This window comes from Eptesicus fuscus, chromosome 10 (assembly GCF_027574615.1).
Source record: "Eptesicus fuscus isolate TK198812 chromosome 10, DD_ASM_mEF_20220401, whole genome shotgun sequence".
In the NCBI taxonomy this organism is placed as follows: domain Eukaryota; kingdom Metazoa; phylum Chordata; class Mammalia; order Chiroptera; family Vespertilionidae; genus Eptesicus; species Eptesicus fuscus.
In genome coordinates this window covers 18,562,516-18,581,408 of record NC_072482.1, presented here as the reverse complement: position 1 = coordinate 18,581,408, position 18,893 = coordinate 18,562,516, and the positions used below count along the sequence as shown (strand labels likewise).

Below are 18,893 nucleotides of genomic sequence, written 5' to 3'. Positions count from 1 at the left end.
ATGTTTTAGCAATCCAAACCCATATTCTTCAAAAATCCCTTAAAAATTGTTTTCATGAGAATATATTAAAGTAACATAATTAGTTGTTACTTTCATGAGAAAACATAACAATCATTTTTGTGACCATGTTCTTTGAACATGGCACAATTCAACCAAGCATACAAATGTTCTTGCTATTGATAAGCCTCAGTAGTTAGACCACTTCCCAGGAGCATCTATAAATAAAAAGGGTTCTGTTTCCTTATGTGAAAAACCTGGCTTGAAAAAGAAGATCTGTTGACCCTTTTTTCCTAAGGCATTCCCTACCATGAAGATTCATCTCTTTTTCTTTATTCTTCTCTTTTGGGTCACAATTTTACCAGGTAACATAGAAAGGTTTATGGGTATATTTGTGTGAATGAATTTGAGAAGACATCCACTATTTCTGGCTAAATATGTGGTAATAAAATAGGGTTAAAAGTAATTTTTATACCAAAAGCATTGTGATACTCTAGATTTAACCCAAGAACAGAAAAGAAGGTGAACAATGATGGGAAAACAGGTGAAACATAAATGAAGTCTATAGTTTAGTTAACTGTATTATACCAATAATAACTTCTTAGTTTTAATAAGTAAGGCATAGTTACATGAGATGTTACCATAGGGGAAGTAGGCCTCTATCATTTTTGTAACTCTTCTATAAGTTTAAAATGATTTCAAGATGAAAAATTAAAAAATGTATAAGATCAACACATTAGTCTTATCACTTCCATCCTGCAACAAACAGTTAAAAATCTGTTCTTGAGGAGAAAATAGTCTTTAACATAATCAACTGTAAAGAGTAAATGGTTCATTGTTAGGGAACAATCTATTTAACTTTGTCTTCTTTTAAGCTTATGGAAGCATAGTACTTCCAATTAGTAGAAAGCCCTCCTTAATATTTTGTTCTTTGTACTATCAGCAAATCATTCCCTTCTTGACCTTTCTTTCAATATTTTTAGTCAATACTCATGTCTTTGAGTGCTACTGATCACATGAATGTTGAGTGTAATACCTTGCATATGAGCTCATTTTTCATGAGAACTTTTTTCCCCCTCAAGGACTACATCCTCACATCAGGTATGTAACACAATTCTCTTCTTCTGGATTAATGTGTGAGTATTAATTGTACAGAAATAGACAAATAAGTTTTGGTGATGGAACCATCATTGAGTCTATTCTCTTCCTAAAGAGCTTAGGGTGAAAGGTCATACTCAAGTCTACTCAATTTATGATGCCAGAACTGAAATCAGGCTCAAATTCACTAACTATAAGAATAGTTCTTTTTAGCACCTGTATTATTTTTTTATGTCCAATAGAGATCATAACTGAGGTCTAGGAGACTAAGTTAACTTATCTTTCATTGTGAATATTAAAGAGTCCATCATGACAATAAAAAAATTTACACATAATTAACTGATTAATTATCTTTGAAAGGTTGAAGTGGATACAATTCTAAATAGGGGTATCTGCTAACAAAAATGATCTCAATGGAAACTTCTAGCTATAAAATCCTATATTATTCATTCAGACATTCATTAATTTAATACTATGAGCATTATATACATATAATAGATAATTATATTTCTGCAACATTTTTATTGTTGGGCAAATATCAATAAAGTAACAAAGTAATGCTGTTGTTAATTTAGGTAAGAAAATAAATTGTTAGAAAAAGATCTCTGGATTTTTTTTAGCTCTACAAAGAGCCAAAATAAAATTCTATTCATATATGATAAATATTTTTCTGTTAATTCCAATAGTAGCTAATATTAGTAAATCACTATGCCAAGTGTTTTTTATTTTTATTTCATTAACTTATTTTTCCTTGTAGCAGCCAGATCAGGTGTCCCTACTCATAACCGAAGTTCTTAATGTATTTTTCAACAAATTAAAAAAATGTATGTGACCTGTAGACTTAGAAATTATAAACCACTTGGGGAATATAGTAACACAGATTAGAACATCAATGTTTATTATTTGTTTATTTTTTATTATATTTACAAAATTAGGTCATTGTCCTTATTAATTACATATACACAAAACTTTTAGAAGACACTTACTATTACTGACAAAAAAATCAAAATGAAAGAAATATGTCAAGATATATATTTTCTCCACAAAATTAGAAGAGATGTGGTATAAAATACAGACATTTTAGGAAATAATAAAAACAGTAAAAATCTTGTCTTTCATCTTATAGTTAGTTCACCAACGTATGGTAGTTGAACTAAACTGAATAAAATTAAATGACATTTATATGACAATCTTTCAGAGTTGTGTTTTTTTATACCTCATCTTTAAATGGTGAAAATTCTTACTCAAAATTGAGATAGAAAACCTTATTCCCAGTTAGGACAATTACAGATGAAAAAATGTCCAGATAAATGTCCTTACATTTTCTATGCAAGGAAATTTCCAGTGAAGTCACTTAGTTTTCCTCTTCATTTTCTAGAATTTATAAATGCACTGAATGTCTAGAAATGAAGTGTTATTTTATTCTCACCTATTGTTTTATTTTATCTGCTAAATTGAAAAATGTACTATTGCCAATAATTATTTTTCTTTATATTTAGTATGTATTTTGATCATAGGATAGATAGTATAGGTACTGGAAGTGTAGTCATGATTTTCCCCATTTCCAAGGAGGTGAATGGTAGCCTAAGGAATAAAATAGCAGATTAGTAAAAATAAGAAGTCATGGGTTGAAAATATTTTAGGAATAATCTTGCTCATTTCTAGCTTATATATTAAGTAGGACTTCATATATTGTTTTAAAGAATTCCTCTACCATGCGATATGAATATTACTTGTGAGAGAAATGAAAAGAGAGATCACCTTCTTGAAAATGATCAGTAGAGACTTCAGAGAGAAGATTGTATTTGAACAACATATCTGAGGGTAGAGACAATGTATGTTTGGCTTATCACAGAACCAGGAGAACAGTGGTTTTCAATACAGGTCAATTTTGTATTGTCTGGCAATGTCTGCAGACCATTTAAGTTGACACAACTGGCACCACTGGCATCTAGTGGTAGAGGCCAGAGATATAGCTAAACATCCTTCAGTGAACAAGATAGCATCCCACATCAAAGAATTGCTCATCCAAAGGTTAACAGTGCCCAGGGTGAAAACCCTTGCTGTAGAGACTGGCAAAGAGCTTAACAAGGAGTATACACAGGCTTGAACTGTGTGGGTCCACTTACTAATACATTTTTTTCAACTAATACTATAAATGCATTTTCTCATCCTTATGGTCTTTTTAATAACACTTCTTTCACTCTAGCTTACTCTGTTGTAAGAATACAGTATATAATACACATAACATCCAAAATATGTGTTAATCAACTGTTTATGTTATTGGTAAGGCTTCCAGTCAACAGTAGGCTATTAGTAGTTAAGTATTGGGGGAGTCAAAAGTTATAATTGGCTTTTTGATTTTGTAGGAGGTTGGTGCCTCTGAGGCCTGCTTTCTTCAAGGGTCAACTGTACTTAATAGTTGAATGAGTGGATGGATGCTTGCAAAGATAAATATTAGTGATCCAAAGTCACGAGTTTGGGGACTACCCATATTTAGAGGTCAGAATGAGAAGAAAGAAAACAATAATTTTAGAAAGGTGAACTAAGTTAAAGAACTAATAAGGGAAGGGGTGAGGTCAATTGGACAATAGTGACCATTGAACAATAGTGTGAAATGTGACAGATCTCTGTCTAAAGTGAGTGTAATTCAGGTTTCTTTCACTAGCAAACCATATATGGGTTTAACAATAATAACTCCTCAGAAATAGTAGACTAGATAATGATATTTAGAAGTTAAGATTTAATCTGTGCAGAGTACCTATTTTTTTCTGCTACAAGCCATATTCTGCATAGTGAGAGCTAATTTTAATGGAAGAGCTAGATTTTATATCAGCTTCTTATAACAACAATATGGATAATGTCTATATATTCATTAATAAGTATCATTACTCACCATCAACTGTTGAAAATGCAGACAGAATATCTAGCAAGAAAGACCTGGCCCTTAAAGGCACTGATTAGGACACAAAGCTGTAATTAATGGCAGAAAGTAGTGATAAAATTTATTTTATTTCATATGAGAAATATACAAAAATAGTTGAATCTGGTCTTTGGTCAGATATCTGCAAAATTTAGAATTCTCCCATACCAGTTGTCCTTAATCTCACCATATGAGTAAGAACATTACTTATAAAAACTGATGGGTGCACAAAAGAAAAAGACTAAAACAAAGGGCTTCTGAAAACACATGGGCCAACATATAATGTGAAATATAAAATTAAAATACATTTGGCTTGGAATGGATCTTATAGCCTATCAGACCAACATCCCCTGATTCTCTGAGTATCTTCCACTATCCTATATAATAAATAGGTAATATGCAAATTGACCATCACTCCAACACACAAGATGGCTGCTGCCATGTGGACACAAGATGGCCTCCACAAGATGGCCAGCAGGGGAGGGCAGTTGGGGGGGGGGCCAGGCCTGCAAGGGAGGGCAGTTGGGAGCAATCAGGCCTACAGAGGAGGGCAGTTGGGGGGGACCAGGCCCACAGGGGAGGGCAGTTGGGGGGGACCAGGCCCGCAGGGGAGGGCAGTTGGGGGGGACCAGGCCTGCAGAGGAGGGCAGTTGGGGGGGGACCAGGTCTGCAAGGGAGGACAGTTGGGGGCAATAAGGCCTGTAGGGGAGGGCAGTTGGGGGCAATCAGGCCTACAGAGGAGGGCAGTTGGGGAGGACCAGGCCTGCAGAGGAGGGCAGTTAGGGGCAATTGGGCCAGCAGGGGAGTAGTTAGGCATCAATCAGGCTGGCAGGGGAATGGTTAGGGAGTGATCAGGCAGGCAGGCAGGTGAGTGGTTAGGAGCCAACAGTCCTGAATTGTGAGAGGGATCTAAGATTGGAGAAGGTGCAGCCTGGGCTGAGGGACACCCCCCACCACCATGCACGAATTTAGTGCACAAGGCCTCTAGTTCTAAATAATAAATTTCTAATGAGTGTCAATGTATAAGCTACAAGATAAAATATGTATGTTGGAGCCTGGTAATTTTAGAAATCATGTCATGGCCAACAATGGCCACACATTCTAGACATTTCAATTAAAAAAAAGTCAATTCTGTCATCAGACATGTGTCTAAGGTAGATTATTTCTTCAAAGAATCAAAACCAGTAATACCCAGAGGAGTTGTAGGAAGTCAGACAAATTGTCTAACAATGACCTCCTTTCTCTCTGAACACTTTAGAAGTAAAATCAAGCTGCAATAGAAATCTCTTGAAGAATTCATAAAGCACAATGTTTCTTCTAAATAATGTTTGTGAAATCAGAAAAGAGGGAAACCCAATACAATGAGATGACTGTAGAGACTAAACCCAACAGAAAATAAATTATGAACACTTTTTTTCCTGTTGACTTTGGGAACTATCCTTGGATTGCTATGTATTAACTTGTAAGGCAGCAAGTGGGGCACACCTCACTTAGGTCCCAGACACTGTCTGATTTACAGGATTGACTTTGCATTAAGGGATGGTATATTCACCTCACCTTTCCTCAGTAGAATTTTCACAGTCATAAATTAGAAGAGGCATTTTTTCTTTTGCCCTGTTCTATGATATTTTGCTTCTTGAACTTTCTTTCTCCCTTTAAAATATGGGTGTGTCATAGCTAGATTGCTAATCTCAGTAATTCTTTCCTTCTTACAGCCAGAAAGAGATTCCCCCATTATGGTAGCGTGGATATGAGGAAACTGTGCAAAAAGGGTAATGGTCGGTGTAAAGTTGAGTGCCATGAAACTGAAATTAGGATTGCTTACTGCATAAGACCTGGAACTCATTGCTGCTTACAGAGGTAAAGAGGACAGAAGAAAAGAGACACATGGTCCAAGAAGAGAGGATCAGAATTACTAAGCCTTCCCAGCACATCCTTCAAGGCCCGTGTATCTCTGTAATACACAAAGAATCAAATAAAATTTAACATTGAACCATTCAGAAGTGGTTCTATGCCACATACATATCTGGTGCCTTTACATTGCATTTTCTCTTGATCTCTTGGTACCAGAGTAAGCAGAATTTATATTATGAAAGTTCCTCAACACTATTCAAAGTTCTATGTGCCTTCGGTGAGTTGACGTAGGTAATGTTTTGAGAAACCCTAGGTCAAAGAAATGGGGAGATACATTTCTGAGATACAAGCTTGCAGTAGATTTGGGCTGCTATTTTATAGTTAAACACTGCTCACTGGATAATCCCAGGAAAAAAGACAAATCCACTGGGCTTGGAAAACTAGACATTGGGAGTGCAGATCTTTTGCATGAGAGACACAGAGCTTAAGTGAGAAAGTGAGGAAAGAACAGAAGAGCAGAGGAAAATCACAACCAACTCCAATTTCTATTCTTAATATTTCTTTGAGAGAAAAAAAACTCTTTATCAGGAAATAGAAGAGGGAGTTAAAAAGGAGGAGAAGAATGTGATAAAGGCAAAGAGGCTATATGTAATTAAATATTCTGACAGAGAAAGTCAGAAACTGTGACTAATAGGTGAATTCACCTCCTCAGTCCTGGGAAATGACCTTGACTGAGAACATAGACAGAAGTAATCTTCATTCTCAGCTCCACTTTACCTGTGTTCCTCTGATTCCTACTTCCTGGGAAGCCCACAGCATTTCCCCCCACAACACACTCTTAACCTTACCTCTGTATCATACAGTTTCTATTCAAAAGTGCAAAATCTGCTACTTTTTTGAGTTTAGCAATGCAACTTAGTAATTTCTATTAATTCAGATTTAAAAAAAAACACCAATATCCCAACATAGCAATAGAAACAGTTAGAAACTTTTCTCCCTGCCCCCCCCAAAAAAATAAAATTGAATAATTTTTTGGTAATTTAACTAAATAAAAAAGGAAATTTATTGAGTGGATACATGTGGATCAGACTTGGACTCAGATGAGAAGTCAAAGAATGTCCAGGCCCAGGTTACTCTCGTGAAATATTTATTATGACACTTCATTCCACTTTCTAACTGCAAAATATGAGATCTAAGGATCTATGTTCATACTAACCATTACCTATTACAGTGATATGCACAAGGAAAGAATATTTTTCTAATTTGATAATGTTTCTAGATATATTTCTATCACAAGAAACTGTTTAATTTTTAGAGTTTTATTTTAGTAAACGTATGAGTTCCCATTATGAAACAATTACTTGCTAAGCATACATTGGATATTTACAGGCATTATCTTTCACATATTTTAATAACTTAAAATAGATTTTGACTGCTTAATGTGCTGCCTTGTAGTATAAGTATCTTCAAGAGTGATTGTACAATATTCATTTAAACAGGTTTCTCAGCCTTGGCACTATTGATATTTTGGTCCAGACAGTCCTTTGTTGTGGGTTGTGCACTGGGTCTTTAGCTGCAGGATGTTTCTCTGCATCCCTAGCCTTTACCCATCAGATGCCAATAACACTCTTTCCACTGATTGTAACAATAAAAAATGTCTACCTACATTGCCAAATATCCTCTTTGAGAGGCCTGGGTTAGAACCCCTGGTTATAATTAAGCACTCATTTACAAAAAAATCAGCAGTGTTTTCAGGTAGTCAATACATTTCCTATGCCTTGTGAGAACAAATTTCCATTTGAAATTTTCGTATGTCATTTTATATGGACCACAGATGATATATTGATGAATCCAGAAATATATTAGCCAAATCTTAGAACAATACATATATTGTTGAGAAGCATATTTACAATACACATATAAACAATACAGCCATGTTGAGAAGATTAGTAAAATTAAATGCTTGTTATAAAAGTTTATTACTTATTTTATCTAGGTAGACTCTGGGCTATCATTACATCAAGATCTATAAGGTAGAATTGAGAAGCCTAATATAGTATAATATGGGGCAAATAAGAATTGAGTTTTTCAGTGGCCACTGAGTAGTGGTACATGGTGAGAGGTGTTCTAGAAGACACTTGAGGCATTTCTGCACATGAACTAGTCTGTGCTGGTAGATCCTTCATTCTTCTGTGTTTGACAGAGAAAGTGAAAACTATATAAATTTCTAAGCTGGTCTCTCCTTGTATATAGTTAGTTCAATGTCTATTCAAGCCATAAGCATCTGCCTTCGGTTTAAGGGGGAAATGTGACAAACTTGAAGGAGAATGTAAATCTATGAGCATCAATGATGAAATTCCGAGGAGAAATCTTTTTTATTAATATATTTTTTATTGATTTCAGTGAGAAAGGGAGAGGGAGAGAGAGAGAGAAACATTAATGATGAAAGAGAATCATTGATCAGCTGCCTCCTGCACGCCCTACATTAGGGATAGAGCCTGCAACCCAAGCATGTGCCCTGACTGGGAATTGAACCATGACCTCCTGATTCATAGGTTGATACTCAACCATTGAGCCATGCTGGCTGGGCCCTGCAGAAATCTTTTAACTATTGTGTGTGATGTTATTCATTGAAAATTCTAGAAGCCCCTTTGTTAAAATTATGTAGTCTGTTCCTTAAAGGGAAAGTGGTGTCACTAATTGTTCATATTGCCCTCAGGATTAATTAATCCCAAAAAAATATTTTAAAGGAAGAAAATAAAATTTTAAAAGGCAAATACTTACAAATGCGAAGATTTCTGTCAACTTTCTTGCTCATACACTGTAATTTTTATGGCACTGATTGACAAAACAGCTAGATATTATTAAATTCATTAACTGTAAAGACCTGAAATTTTTCATTTTCCCTTCCTTTGGCCCAGAATCTAACTTTCCATGGCACTATGTATTTCCCTTCATTTTTAGTTTTCTGTGATTCTTGATTAACATTGACCCTGATTAACTAGACTCCAGGTGTTAGACACAGTATTTTTGTTGTTATTTATACAATACACTTCTGAATCAGTTAAAAATGTTATGTTGAAATGAGGTCTATCACCATCAAACCCCAGCACAGGCCTAGGAGGAAAAGAATTATAATTCAACCTGACTCCAAATATTCAAACCCAAGTCATTTCAAGATTTATTTCCCCTCCTTGTCCTGGGGCAAGAACAATATCTAATTCCAATTAGTAATTTATTTTTTCAGACATTTGATTAATGGCTTCCTTCTTCCCAGGTTTAATGCCATGGGATTTGTATTTGAAGATAAAAACAATTATAGCTCCTATCTTAAAGAACTGATAGTTATTGATCACAAACTGAGCTTTAAGTACTATCAAATTTTATAGAGTTAAAAAATTAATAAGACATAGGATCTGCCCCCAAGCAGGTCAATGTCAATTCATAACACTGACAGTACGTGAGTTAGACACTACATTCCATACTCCTTCTCTCATTTACTCACCAACTCAAAAAGTAGTCATTGAGAACCTAAAATGTTGCCATAATATAAAATTGGGACACATCAACAAACAAAGCAAATGATATTCTCTATCTTTGTGGAGCTCATATTCTAGATGTGGAGATAAGTACAAACAGTAAAGATTATAAATAAACAAATTATGTCAGAAAATAATAAATCCAACAGTCCCAAAACAATGGTAGGCTATAATAATTTTAGATGGGATTTTTCAGGGCACCCTTATTGAAAAGGTGATATTTGACCAAAATAATGAGTGGGGAAATAAGTGGTCATGGGAGCACACTTGAGATCTGTGAGGAATGTCTATGAGGCAAGAGTGACTGAGGAGGGCAGGTGGTTAGAAAGAGAATGTGTTGACAGATTTTACCCAGAGCTTCATAAGAAATAGAAAGGATCTTGCCTTTGATCCTGAGAGAAATACAAAGGGTTTTATCCAAAAGGAAAACATGATTTGAACTTTGTTTTAAAAAGACTTCTCCAAAGTGTTTTCATGAGTTAGGAGATATTGAAATAATATAGATAATACATTATGGTAGCTCAGTCCAGGGTGGTAATGGTAAAAACAATGAGGAATGGAGGGGTTCTGGATATGTTATAGGTGGAGTTACATTTCATGAGTGATTTTTTTTCTCAAAGCTATTTTCTGATCTGCCTTATTCTGTTCTTCACTAAACATTTTGAAAAACAGCCTAGACTCATGGACTCCACTTTATCAAATCTTATACATTCTTTTTCCCAATACACTCACCCACAGCAATTAATTGAAACCTTCTTCCTAATATTATAAATATTTTCCTAAAATCAAACCCCAAGTCCTATTTTAATTCTTCATCTTGCTAAACTTCTGAGCACTGCTTTGGGTGGTTGCTATTTTGACAATTATTAGTTGACCTCTCCATTTTATATAGTCTCTTAAATTCAGTGGCCTCTAGCTTTTGCCCCTGAATCCATTTTCTTCTTGTTTTATATGCTTTCCCAAGATTACCTTGTTCACTACAGAAACTTCTGCTGTCAGCTAATATATATATTTTTTTCAATCTCCTTCCCAAATGACAAAGCTGCATTTATTACTAGTTATGGAACTTACTTATAACTTACTTATCAGTATGGCCTCAAAATTTTTTAATCCTGATATGTCCAAACTCTTCTTCCTCACAAAGGCTAAAGTCTGTCCCCTTCCTTTTATTCTGTTTCACTGATTGTTACCCTCAACCACATGGTATAAAGGTCTAAAACACTTGACCCCACTGCTGCTTTCTTCATAGTACTCTTCCCCAAAATCCAGAAGTTAACTGGGCTGCTTCTAATTCATAACTATATCCTAAATTAACTTTATCCTCTATACTTGAAATTACATTAACTAAATTATCTTTCTAATTACTTTTTAAAAAATGTTATCTTGATTGTTGAAAGTATTACAGATGCCCCTTCTTTTCTTGTCCCACTGACCTCCTCCATCCCATACCTGCCTCTCCCAGGCCTTCACCACACTATTGTCTGCGTCCACGGGCTCTGCATATATGCATGTAAATTCCTGGGCTAATCTGTCCCCACTAAGCCCCCACCCCCACTTTCCCACTGAGATTCTATAGTCTGTCCCGTGCTTCTATGTCTCTGGATCTATTTTGTTCATCAATTTATTTTGTTCATTAGATGCCACATATGAGTGAGATCATGTGATACTTGTCTTTCTCTGACTGGCTTATTTTGCTGAACATAATACTCTCTAGGTCCCTCCAGGCTGTCTCAAAGGGTAAGAGATCCTTCTTTTTTTACAGCAGCATAGTATTCCATGGTGTAAATGTACCACAGCTTTTTTATCCACTCATCTACTGATAGACACTTGAGTTATTTCTAGGTCTTAACTATTATAAATTGTGCTTTGTGAACATAGGGCTGCATATATTCTTTCTGACTGGTGTTTTGGGCTTCTCAGGATATATTCCTAAAAATGGGATTACTGGGTCAAATGGCAGTTCCATTTTTAATTTTTGAGGAAACTCCATATTGTTTTCCATAGTGACTGCACCAGTCTGCATTCTCACCAGCAGTGTACTAGGGTTATCTTATCTCCACATCCTCGCCAGCACTCGTTATTTGTTGATTTGTTGATGGTAGCCATTCTGACAGATATGAGGTGATACCTTATTGTCCTTTTAATTTGCATCTATTTGATGATTAGTGACTCTGAGTATTTTTTCATATGCCTCTTGACCTTCTGTATGTCCACTTTGCAGAAGTTTCTATTTAGGTCCTTTGCCCATTTTTAATTGGATTGTTTACCTTTCATTAAGATGTATATGTTCCTTATATATTTTGGAAATTATTCCCTTATCAGATGTATAATTGGCAAATATGTTCTCCCATGTAGTGGGCTCTCTTTTCAATTTGTTGATGGTTTCTTTTGCTGTGCAGAGCTTTTTATTTTGATGTAGTCCCATTTGTTTATTTTCTCCTTAGTTTCCCTTGCCCTAGGAGATGTATCAGCAAACATATTGCTACAAGAGATGTCTAAGATTTTGCTGCCTATGGTTTCATCCAAGATTTTTATGGTTTCACAACTTATATTTAAGCTTTTTATCTATTTGAGTTTATTCTTGTGTATGGTGTAAGTTGGTGGTCTAGTTTCTTTTTTCTTTTTCTTTTCTTTTCTTTTTTTTTTTTTTTGCATGTACCTGTTCAATTTTCTCAGCACCATTTATTGAAGAGACTGTCTTGACTCCATTGCATGCTCTTGCCTCCTTTGTCAAATGTTAATTGAGGGTAATGGTTTGGGTCAATTTCAGAATTCTTTTTTTCTGTTCTTCTAAGAATAGGGACGTCCACTTTCACCACTCTTATCCAGCATATTACTGGAAGTCCTAGCCACAGTGATCAGACTAGAAGAAAAAATAAAAGGCATCCAACTTGGAAAGGAAGAAGTAAAACTATTATCATTCACAGATGATATGATATTGTACATAGAAATCCCTTGAAGACTCCATAAAAAATGAATTTGGCAACATAGCAGGATAAAAAATTAACACCCAGAAATCAATGGCATTTTTATACACCAAAAATGAACTCTCAGAAAGAGAAATTAAAAAAACAACCCCATTTTCCATTACAACAACAATAAAAAATTAAGATATTTATGAATAAACTTAACCAAGGATGTGAAAGACCTTTGCTCCTCAGCTGTATAGGTCTTTTGCCACGTGTGCTTAATTTGACTTTGCTTTTTTTTCTGAGACCCATGTCCATGTCACTTCAGTTGTGCTAAAAGTCACACCATTCTTCATCAATCACAAATTCTTTCAGAATACCATACTGATGTTTAGGCTGCCCCTCAGTTTCATGAAAACATGCTATCGGCTTTTTGAGATGCAACCAGAAGTCACATCTTCAATGAAGTGACAGAACACTCAGGAGTTCAGAGTCCCCAACATGACTAACTGTTAATCCTCCCTCCTCTTCTATTCCCTCTGAAACCTTGTGCAGAGTCTTAACTTCAGGTGTTCTTATGGGTGAAATGAGAATAGTATTCCTATCTTATATGATTGTTAGAGCATTAAATCAGGTAATAAGTTTCTTAGTAAAGAACCTGAAGCCTAATGAATAAAGCATACCTGTTAATAAAGCATACCTGTTAATAACTGGCAGGGGTAGCAATAGCCGGAGTAGTAGTAATAGTAAAATAGCCTTTTCCAGGAAGGATTTATACCTCCTTATTATATGCTGCAAGGACATTTTATTTATATACCAGAATTGTCTTCACAAGTGATACTATATTGTTTCCATTTCTATGTCATCATCGCCTAACAAACATCGACTGCTTTTTGAGGGTAAGGTGTTAAATTATTCCATTCATTTTGCATCCGTATTCAGCACAGGGCCAAGTACAACACAGCTGCTTACTAAAGCGTGCTGAGAGATCACAAGAGAAGGCACTCTCTTCATTTCAAAGTAAAAATGAAGAAAAATCAGTGAGCTAGTAAAGGGTTATTTGTAAAAATCTGTTACGAATCTATAAATCACTCATACTGATGCCAATGTAACCTTACTTGACTAATCGTAGGCTAGAGACTATTTCCATATCTATTAGCTCATTAGATGCCACATAACCCTCTGAAATAAGCATTTATTATTAAACAGGTTTTACAGTTGAAGAAGCTAGTATAGGCGTTAAGTCATTTACTCAGTTGATATGGGGGAATAACTGATGGAGAGACTGTAATAAAGCCCAGAGAGATTTTTTTAGTATATAACACCACTTATATCCTTATCTGTGATAACATATTCATTCACTGGGTCATGTTGTCAGTTATTTGCACATTTGTTGAGTATGTTGTTTCAAGCATTTTGCTACCTGCTTAAATAGACCAGGGAACAAGGCAGACAGCTGGCCTTATCTAGTGCTTTAGGACTTGAGGATTGTGCTTCCACTAGAGCAGGTCATAACCTCAAATAGCAATGCTTCACTAGGGTCAGTTTTAAGTAGGACTTCCAAAGGGAATTAAAAACAAAGGATATGCAAATAACCTAATTTTGAAGGCTTATTAGTTTTTTAACACTGTATGAGTTTACATACTTTCTCATTATAGTATTAGAACTTCACAAAAACCTCAATTTCATAAGGAAAGTGACATAGAGTGAACCAAATAATTTGTTCAATATATCACAGCTAATAAATAGAGAATTCAGGATTGAAACCCACTAGCATCTGATTCTGTAAGATTCAGACAAATTATACAAACTTTCACTGACCCATGGCCTTGCTCCTACCTTGATTTCAACTTGGACCCAGTAAAAGTACCTTCTCCTACATCCAACTCTGCCCCTCTATTTGCAGGGAGTACCATGAGGTGGGCAAAAAGTTAACCTGCAGATAAGTAATTTGCTAAGAGATGGGGAGGTATATGCCAGACATTTCTCCTAGGAGGACAAAGAACTTCCCACAAGGCCTGGGAAAACTAATATTGAATCAACTATATGGGGGCCACTGAGCTTTTAACATTGATTTCCTACAGAGTTGTCCCTATGCATATGCTTACAGGACTTGTTCCAGGTTGCTGTCCACAGTATATCTCCACCACATTTGTAGCACTTCATTCTTGCCCAGACTCCCAGAAACCTTTCTGTAATATATATTCCTTATACTGTCCCAAACTAGGCCTCATTTATCCAGGTATGTTGAAATAGTACAGAAGTTTCAGTAAGTGAAAGAGATACTACATGTCTTTCCTCCAAACAGGCTTTTTTTTTTTTTTTTTATCCTCACCAGAGGATATTTTTCCCAATGAGTTTTAGAGAGAGTGGAAGGGCGGGGGAGGAGACAGAGGGAGAAACATCCATGTGAGAGAGACACATCAATTGGTTGCCTCCTGCATGCACCCTGACCTGGGCTGGGGATCGAGCCTGCAACCAAGGTACGTGCCCTTGACCAGAATGGAACCTGTGATCACTGAGCAAAAGCGGCTAGGGCTTATTTTTGTTTTTATGTGGTATATGCCAACTAGTTTTAAATAATACATAAATACTTATGCACTCATGGGTGACATTTGTATAGCATTGTACAGTGTAGAACATTACATAACCAACTTCAAAAAAAACACTTTGAGGTTATGTTGTTCACATTTATAGTTTTCATATGACATAGCTGTGATTCCAAATTTATATATTTTTGCAAATAACTAAGAAGTGATAGAACCAATTTTGCAACATAAGCTTTTTGTTTCCAGATCATATAGTTCTGTAAGTTTCTTCATGATTTAAAACATTTCTATTATTTGAAATAATGAGAAAATAAAAAGAACATTATTATATTTTTAATGTTACCAATAACCATTATAAATCCATACTTCTCTTTTCTGAATTTAGCATATCTTAAAACTCAACATGGATTTGGTGGGTTGACAAGATATCAGGGTCTTAGGAATGTTAATTAGCTTAAAAAGTACTTATCCCAGCAAAAGTTTTTTTTTAGTTAAATAATATATCACCCTCTTCCCTACTTTAAATTATATCAAGTATGGCTCTGACATAACTTTAGCTTTCACCAAAATTCACCAGTGGCCAGGGATACTGTCATCATGAATTAGTTTCCCATTCCCAAAGGAGATACATATATTCACATGTCAAAACCCATCTGACAAATTTTTGCACTTTAAGCTTAACGTCCATCTCTTTTCTGCTAACTTTATTAACGTTAATAATAAAGTATGTACATTTAAAATCTTCTCTACATTCTATACATTTGAAGTTTCTGTCCAGTTCCCAACCTAATGCTTAGAGAAATTTAGGTATTCAAATAAATAGCAGAATATGAAATTAAGATGAAACCATTCTGAATTTCAATTAGGTACTAGGCTGGCAATTAGGTCCTATGAGTTGACATAATATACTTTTAATCTAAATTCAATTTAATTCATTCTCCGCATTTTAATGAAAATGTTTTCTTTATTTCTCTGACATGCAAAATTTAATATTCAAAATATATTTGGGCTGGCTATGTTTGTTCAAAATATATTTGGGTTGGCTATGTATATTCTGTCATATAGACAGAATGACTTATTTAAGATAAGTAAGTACTATGATAAAATTTGGGGGGAAATAAATAATTCTGACTTATAAGTCTATTTAAAGGCATTGGTCATAATTGAATTAAGAGAAATAAAATCTTAAATTAACAAAAACATTTACTTCCTTTTACTGTATAAACACAAAGCTGTGAGTTTGGAATCTCAGAACACCCTTCTTTGCATTTCTTAGATGATTCACAACAAACTGAACTAAAATGGGGATCCTCTTTTTATTAAGTGCTTAAAGTATAGCAAAACTGTGTTTCTATGCTTATAGCTAAAGTGCTTTAGTCTCCTCAAAATATTACTCTATCAGTAAGTATCTTCATGCCTACTGTGTTACAATAAAAATTATCTACCATCTCTATTTTGTATGCCTATTGGGCTGTACAGGGTAGGAGATAGCAAAGAATGAGAATAAATTATAACTAACATTTAAGGGATTATATTTTGGCTGCAAGAATTAAAGTATAACTAATGTTTAGGAAAAATACATATAATTTAATACTAAATGATGCTATTCATTTAAAACATGTAGACTGGTTAAAGGTACATATCCATTTGTTCCAGCAAAATAAAAGAATATTTCAATTTAGAGTGAGATCTGGAATGGAGAAGAAAGCATTGAGCAAATGGTTCTCTGAAGAGGCAATAAGAGTAGGTTTGAAAAAACTGAGAACAGCCCTCACTGGCTTGGCTCAGTGGATTGAGCATTGGCCTGCGGACCGAAGGGTCCTGGCTTCAATTCTGGTCAAAGGCAGGCTCCTCCCCTGCTCAGGCCCTGGTCAGGGCCTTGAAGGAGGCAACCGATTGATGTGTTTCTCTCATATTGATGTTTCTCTCTGTCTTTCCCTCTCTCTTCCACTCTCTCTAAAAATCAATGGGGAAAAATAATCCTCAGGTGAGGATTGAAAAGAATAATAATGAAAAACTGAGAGCATATGCAAATGAAAATTACATGTGTTTAAAGTACTATAAACCTCGCCCTAACTGGTTTGGCTCAGTGGATAGAGCATCGGCCTGCGGACTGAAAGGTCTCAGGTTTGATTCCAGCAAAGGACATGTACCTTGGTTGAGGGCACATCCCCAGTGGGAGGTGTGCAGGAGGCAGCTGATCGATGTTTCTCTCTCATTGATGTTTCTGACTCTCTATCCCTCTCCCTTCCTCTCTGTAAAAAATCAATAAAATATTTAAAAAAACAAAACAAAACAAAAAAAATAAAAATAAAGTACTATAAACCTCATCTTAATGAAAGCATGGGAGAGTAAATCTAGTTTTAAGAAAGTAAGAAAAAAAGATGAGAGGGCAGAGCCCCGAGGTGCCAGCTGAAGTTCAATACTGATGTGAGATATAAGATAAGGACATACACATTTTGTGCAAGTGCAATGTGTGTGGCTTGGTCACTTTCTCAAACAGTGATAAATTGTGCAATAAAACAACCATCCCAGAATCTCCATCTCTCGCAAACATGATCTCATGACTTACGACAGAATTTTTTTCTCCCCTTAGTAAGAAGATCCCCCAGTGAGAAACTGGACTGATGTCTTTCTCTTTCTTGATTGCAGCCAGAAGTAACTTTGGTGAAAAACCAAAGTTTAGATTTGAGAGATGCGAAAGAGTGAGAGGACTCTGTAAAACATTTTGTGATGATGATGAGTATGATTACGGATACTGCATTAGATGGAGAAATCAGTGCTGCATATAAACTCTGGACAAGAGATGTACTGCTGAACATCAAAGTTTGGAACAGAGGTTCATTTTCTTAATTTAAAAGTAGGTAAAAAGAAAACATTTGCAGTGTTTAATGGAAATAATGCCCGTTTGAATCTGAAATATCACTATTTACATAAATAAAAATGATCTACCATCTCTATTTTGTCTATTCATTGCTCAATTTCTTTGTATTTCAGATGGATCAACATATTAATTAAGCAAGGAAAAATACTCTAATTGTGTTTATAACCTTATTATGGCCATTTTGCCACCCAGACATGCATGCTACTTATCTGAGTTGCTCAGCTTCCTCTCTAAATGTGTGTATGTGACCGTATCACCAACTTTAATATGATAATCAGGGTTTCCTTCATATATCTTTTTGTTCCACATCAAAATATCTATATGTGTAACCTAATTCCTTCTTAAATGAAACTGCGTGTTCTCTTTCAAAGGCTTTCAAAGGGGAAGACTTTCGATCTTGTCTTGCTTAGTGATTTTTTTTTTTTTTATGGATTTAACCAATTCCTGTGAGATGACAATTTGAGATGACATGGTGCAACAGTGCTCTCAGTAGAGCAATTAATGTTCTTCATGGCAAACACGGCAAAGGGATAAATAACAAGGTCTAAGAGAAAGAGAGCTTCTTTTATCCATGCAATCCTTTATTCAAACGAAATTTCACAGGAAAACTCAATTATAGGTGTGCTTATCCCAGCAATTTAGAACTCGCACAACCATTATTATTACTTATTGTATTTTTGTCTATTAAAAATTCATAGAAATTGTTTTATCTCTTCTATTTAAGTCTGTATATAACATCTTTAATTTTGCACTTTGATCAGTTAAAGGCTGACATATTTGCCCTGTACAGAAAACATTTGCTGACCCTTATATAAAGAGTCAATACAGTTTCCAGGACCAAAATATGTTTCCTGAAACATCAGTCTTTGCAACATCTGAGAACTTGTAGAAATGCAAATTATTGGGGTTCAGACTTACTGAATCAATAGCTTTCAGTGGTGGTGCCCTCCATGTGATTACAATGCACTGAAAACTATGCTAACCACCGCTTCAGAACGCACTTAACTACTGAATTCTGAAGCAAAATTACGGCCCTTTAATTTGTTAGTGAACTTGGACAAACTTTTAGAGACCCCTGGCATTATTCACAAAACATACTCAAGTAGGAGAAAAAGATGCCAAGTAATATTTCTCTTTCTT

The 18,893-nt window shown here is 35.2% G+C and overlaps 1 protein-coding gene across 2 annotated transcripts; it reads left to right on the top strand.

Annotated features, from left to right (window-relative positions):
• The first annotated feature begins 269 nt into the window (after positions 1-269).
• On the top strand, positions 270-17,723 carry LOC103300617 (beta-defensin 110). 2 transcript variants are annotated; one of them, XM_054722536.1, is made up of 2 exons: positions 270-362; positions 17,522-17,723. In XM_054722536.1, the coding sequence occupies exons 1-2, from the start codon at positions 308-310 to the stop codon at positions 17,659-17,661; spliced, it is 195 nt and encodes a 64-aa protein (XP_054578511.1). In that variant the 5' UTR covers positions 270-307; the 3' UTR covers positions 17,662-17,723. The 2 variants fall into 2 exon arrangements, with proteins under 2 accessions (XP_054578511.1, XP_008155712.1); XM_008157490.3 differs by lacking the exon at positions 17,522-17,723 and adding an exon at positions 5,734-6,005.
• Positions 17,724-18,893: the final 1,170 nt, after the last annotated feature.

What these genes read in the sequence shown, in the direction of transcription:
- LOC103300617 (XM_008157490.3), top strand. Translation starts at nt 308, where the DNA reads ATGAAGATTCATCTCTTTTTCTTTATTCTTCTCTTTTGGGTCACAATT. An exon ending in TTGGGTCACAATTTTACCAG is followed by an intron (nt 363 to 5,733) that starts GTAACATAGAAA and finishes TCCTTCTTACAG; the next exon opens with CCAGAAAGAGATTCCCCCAT.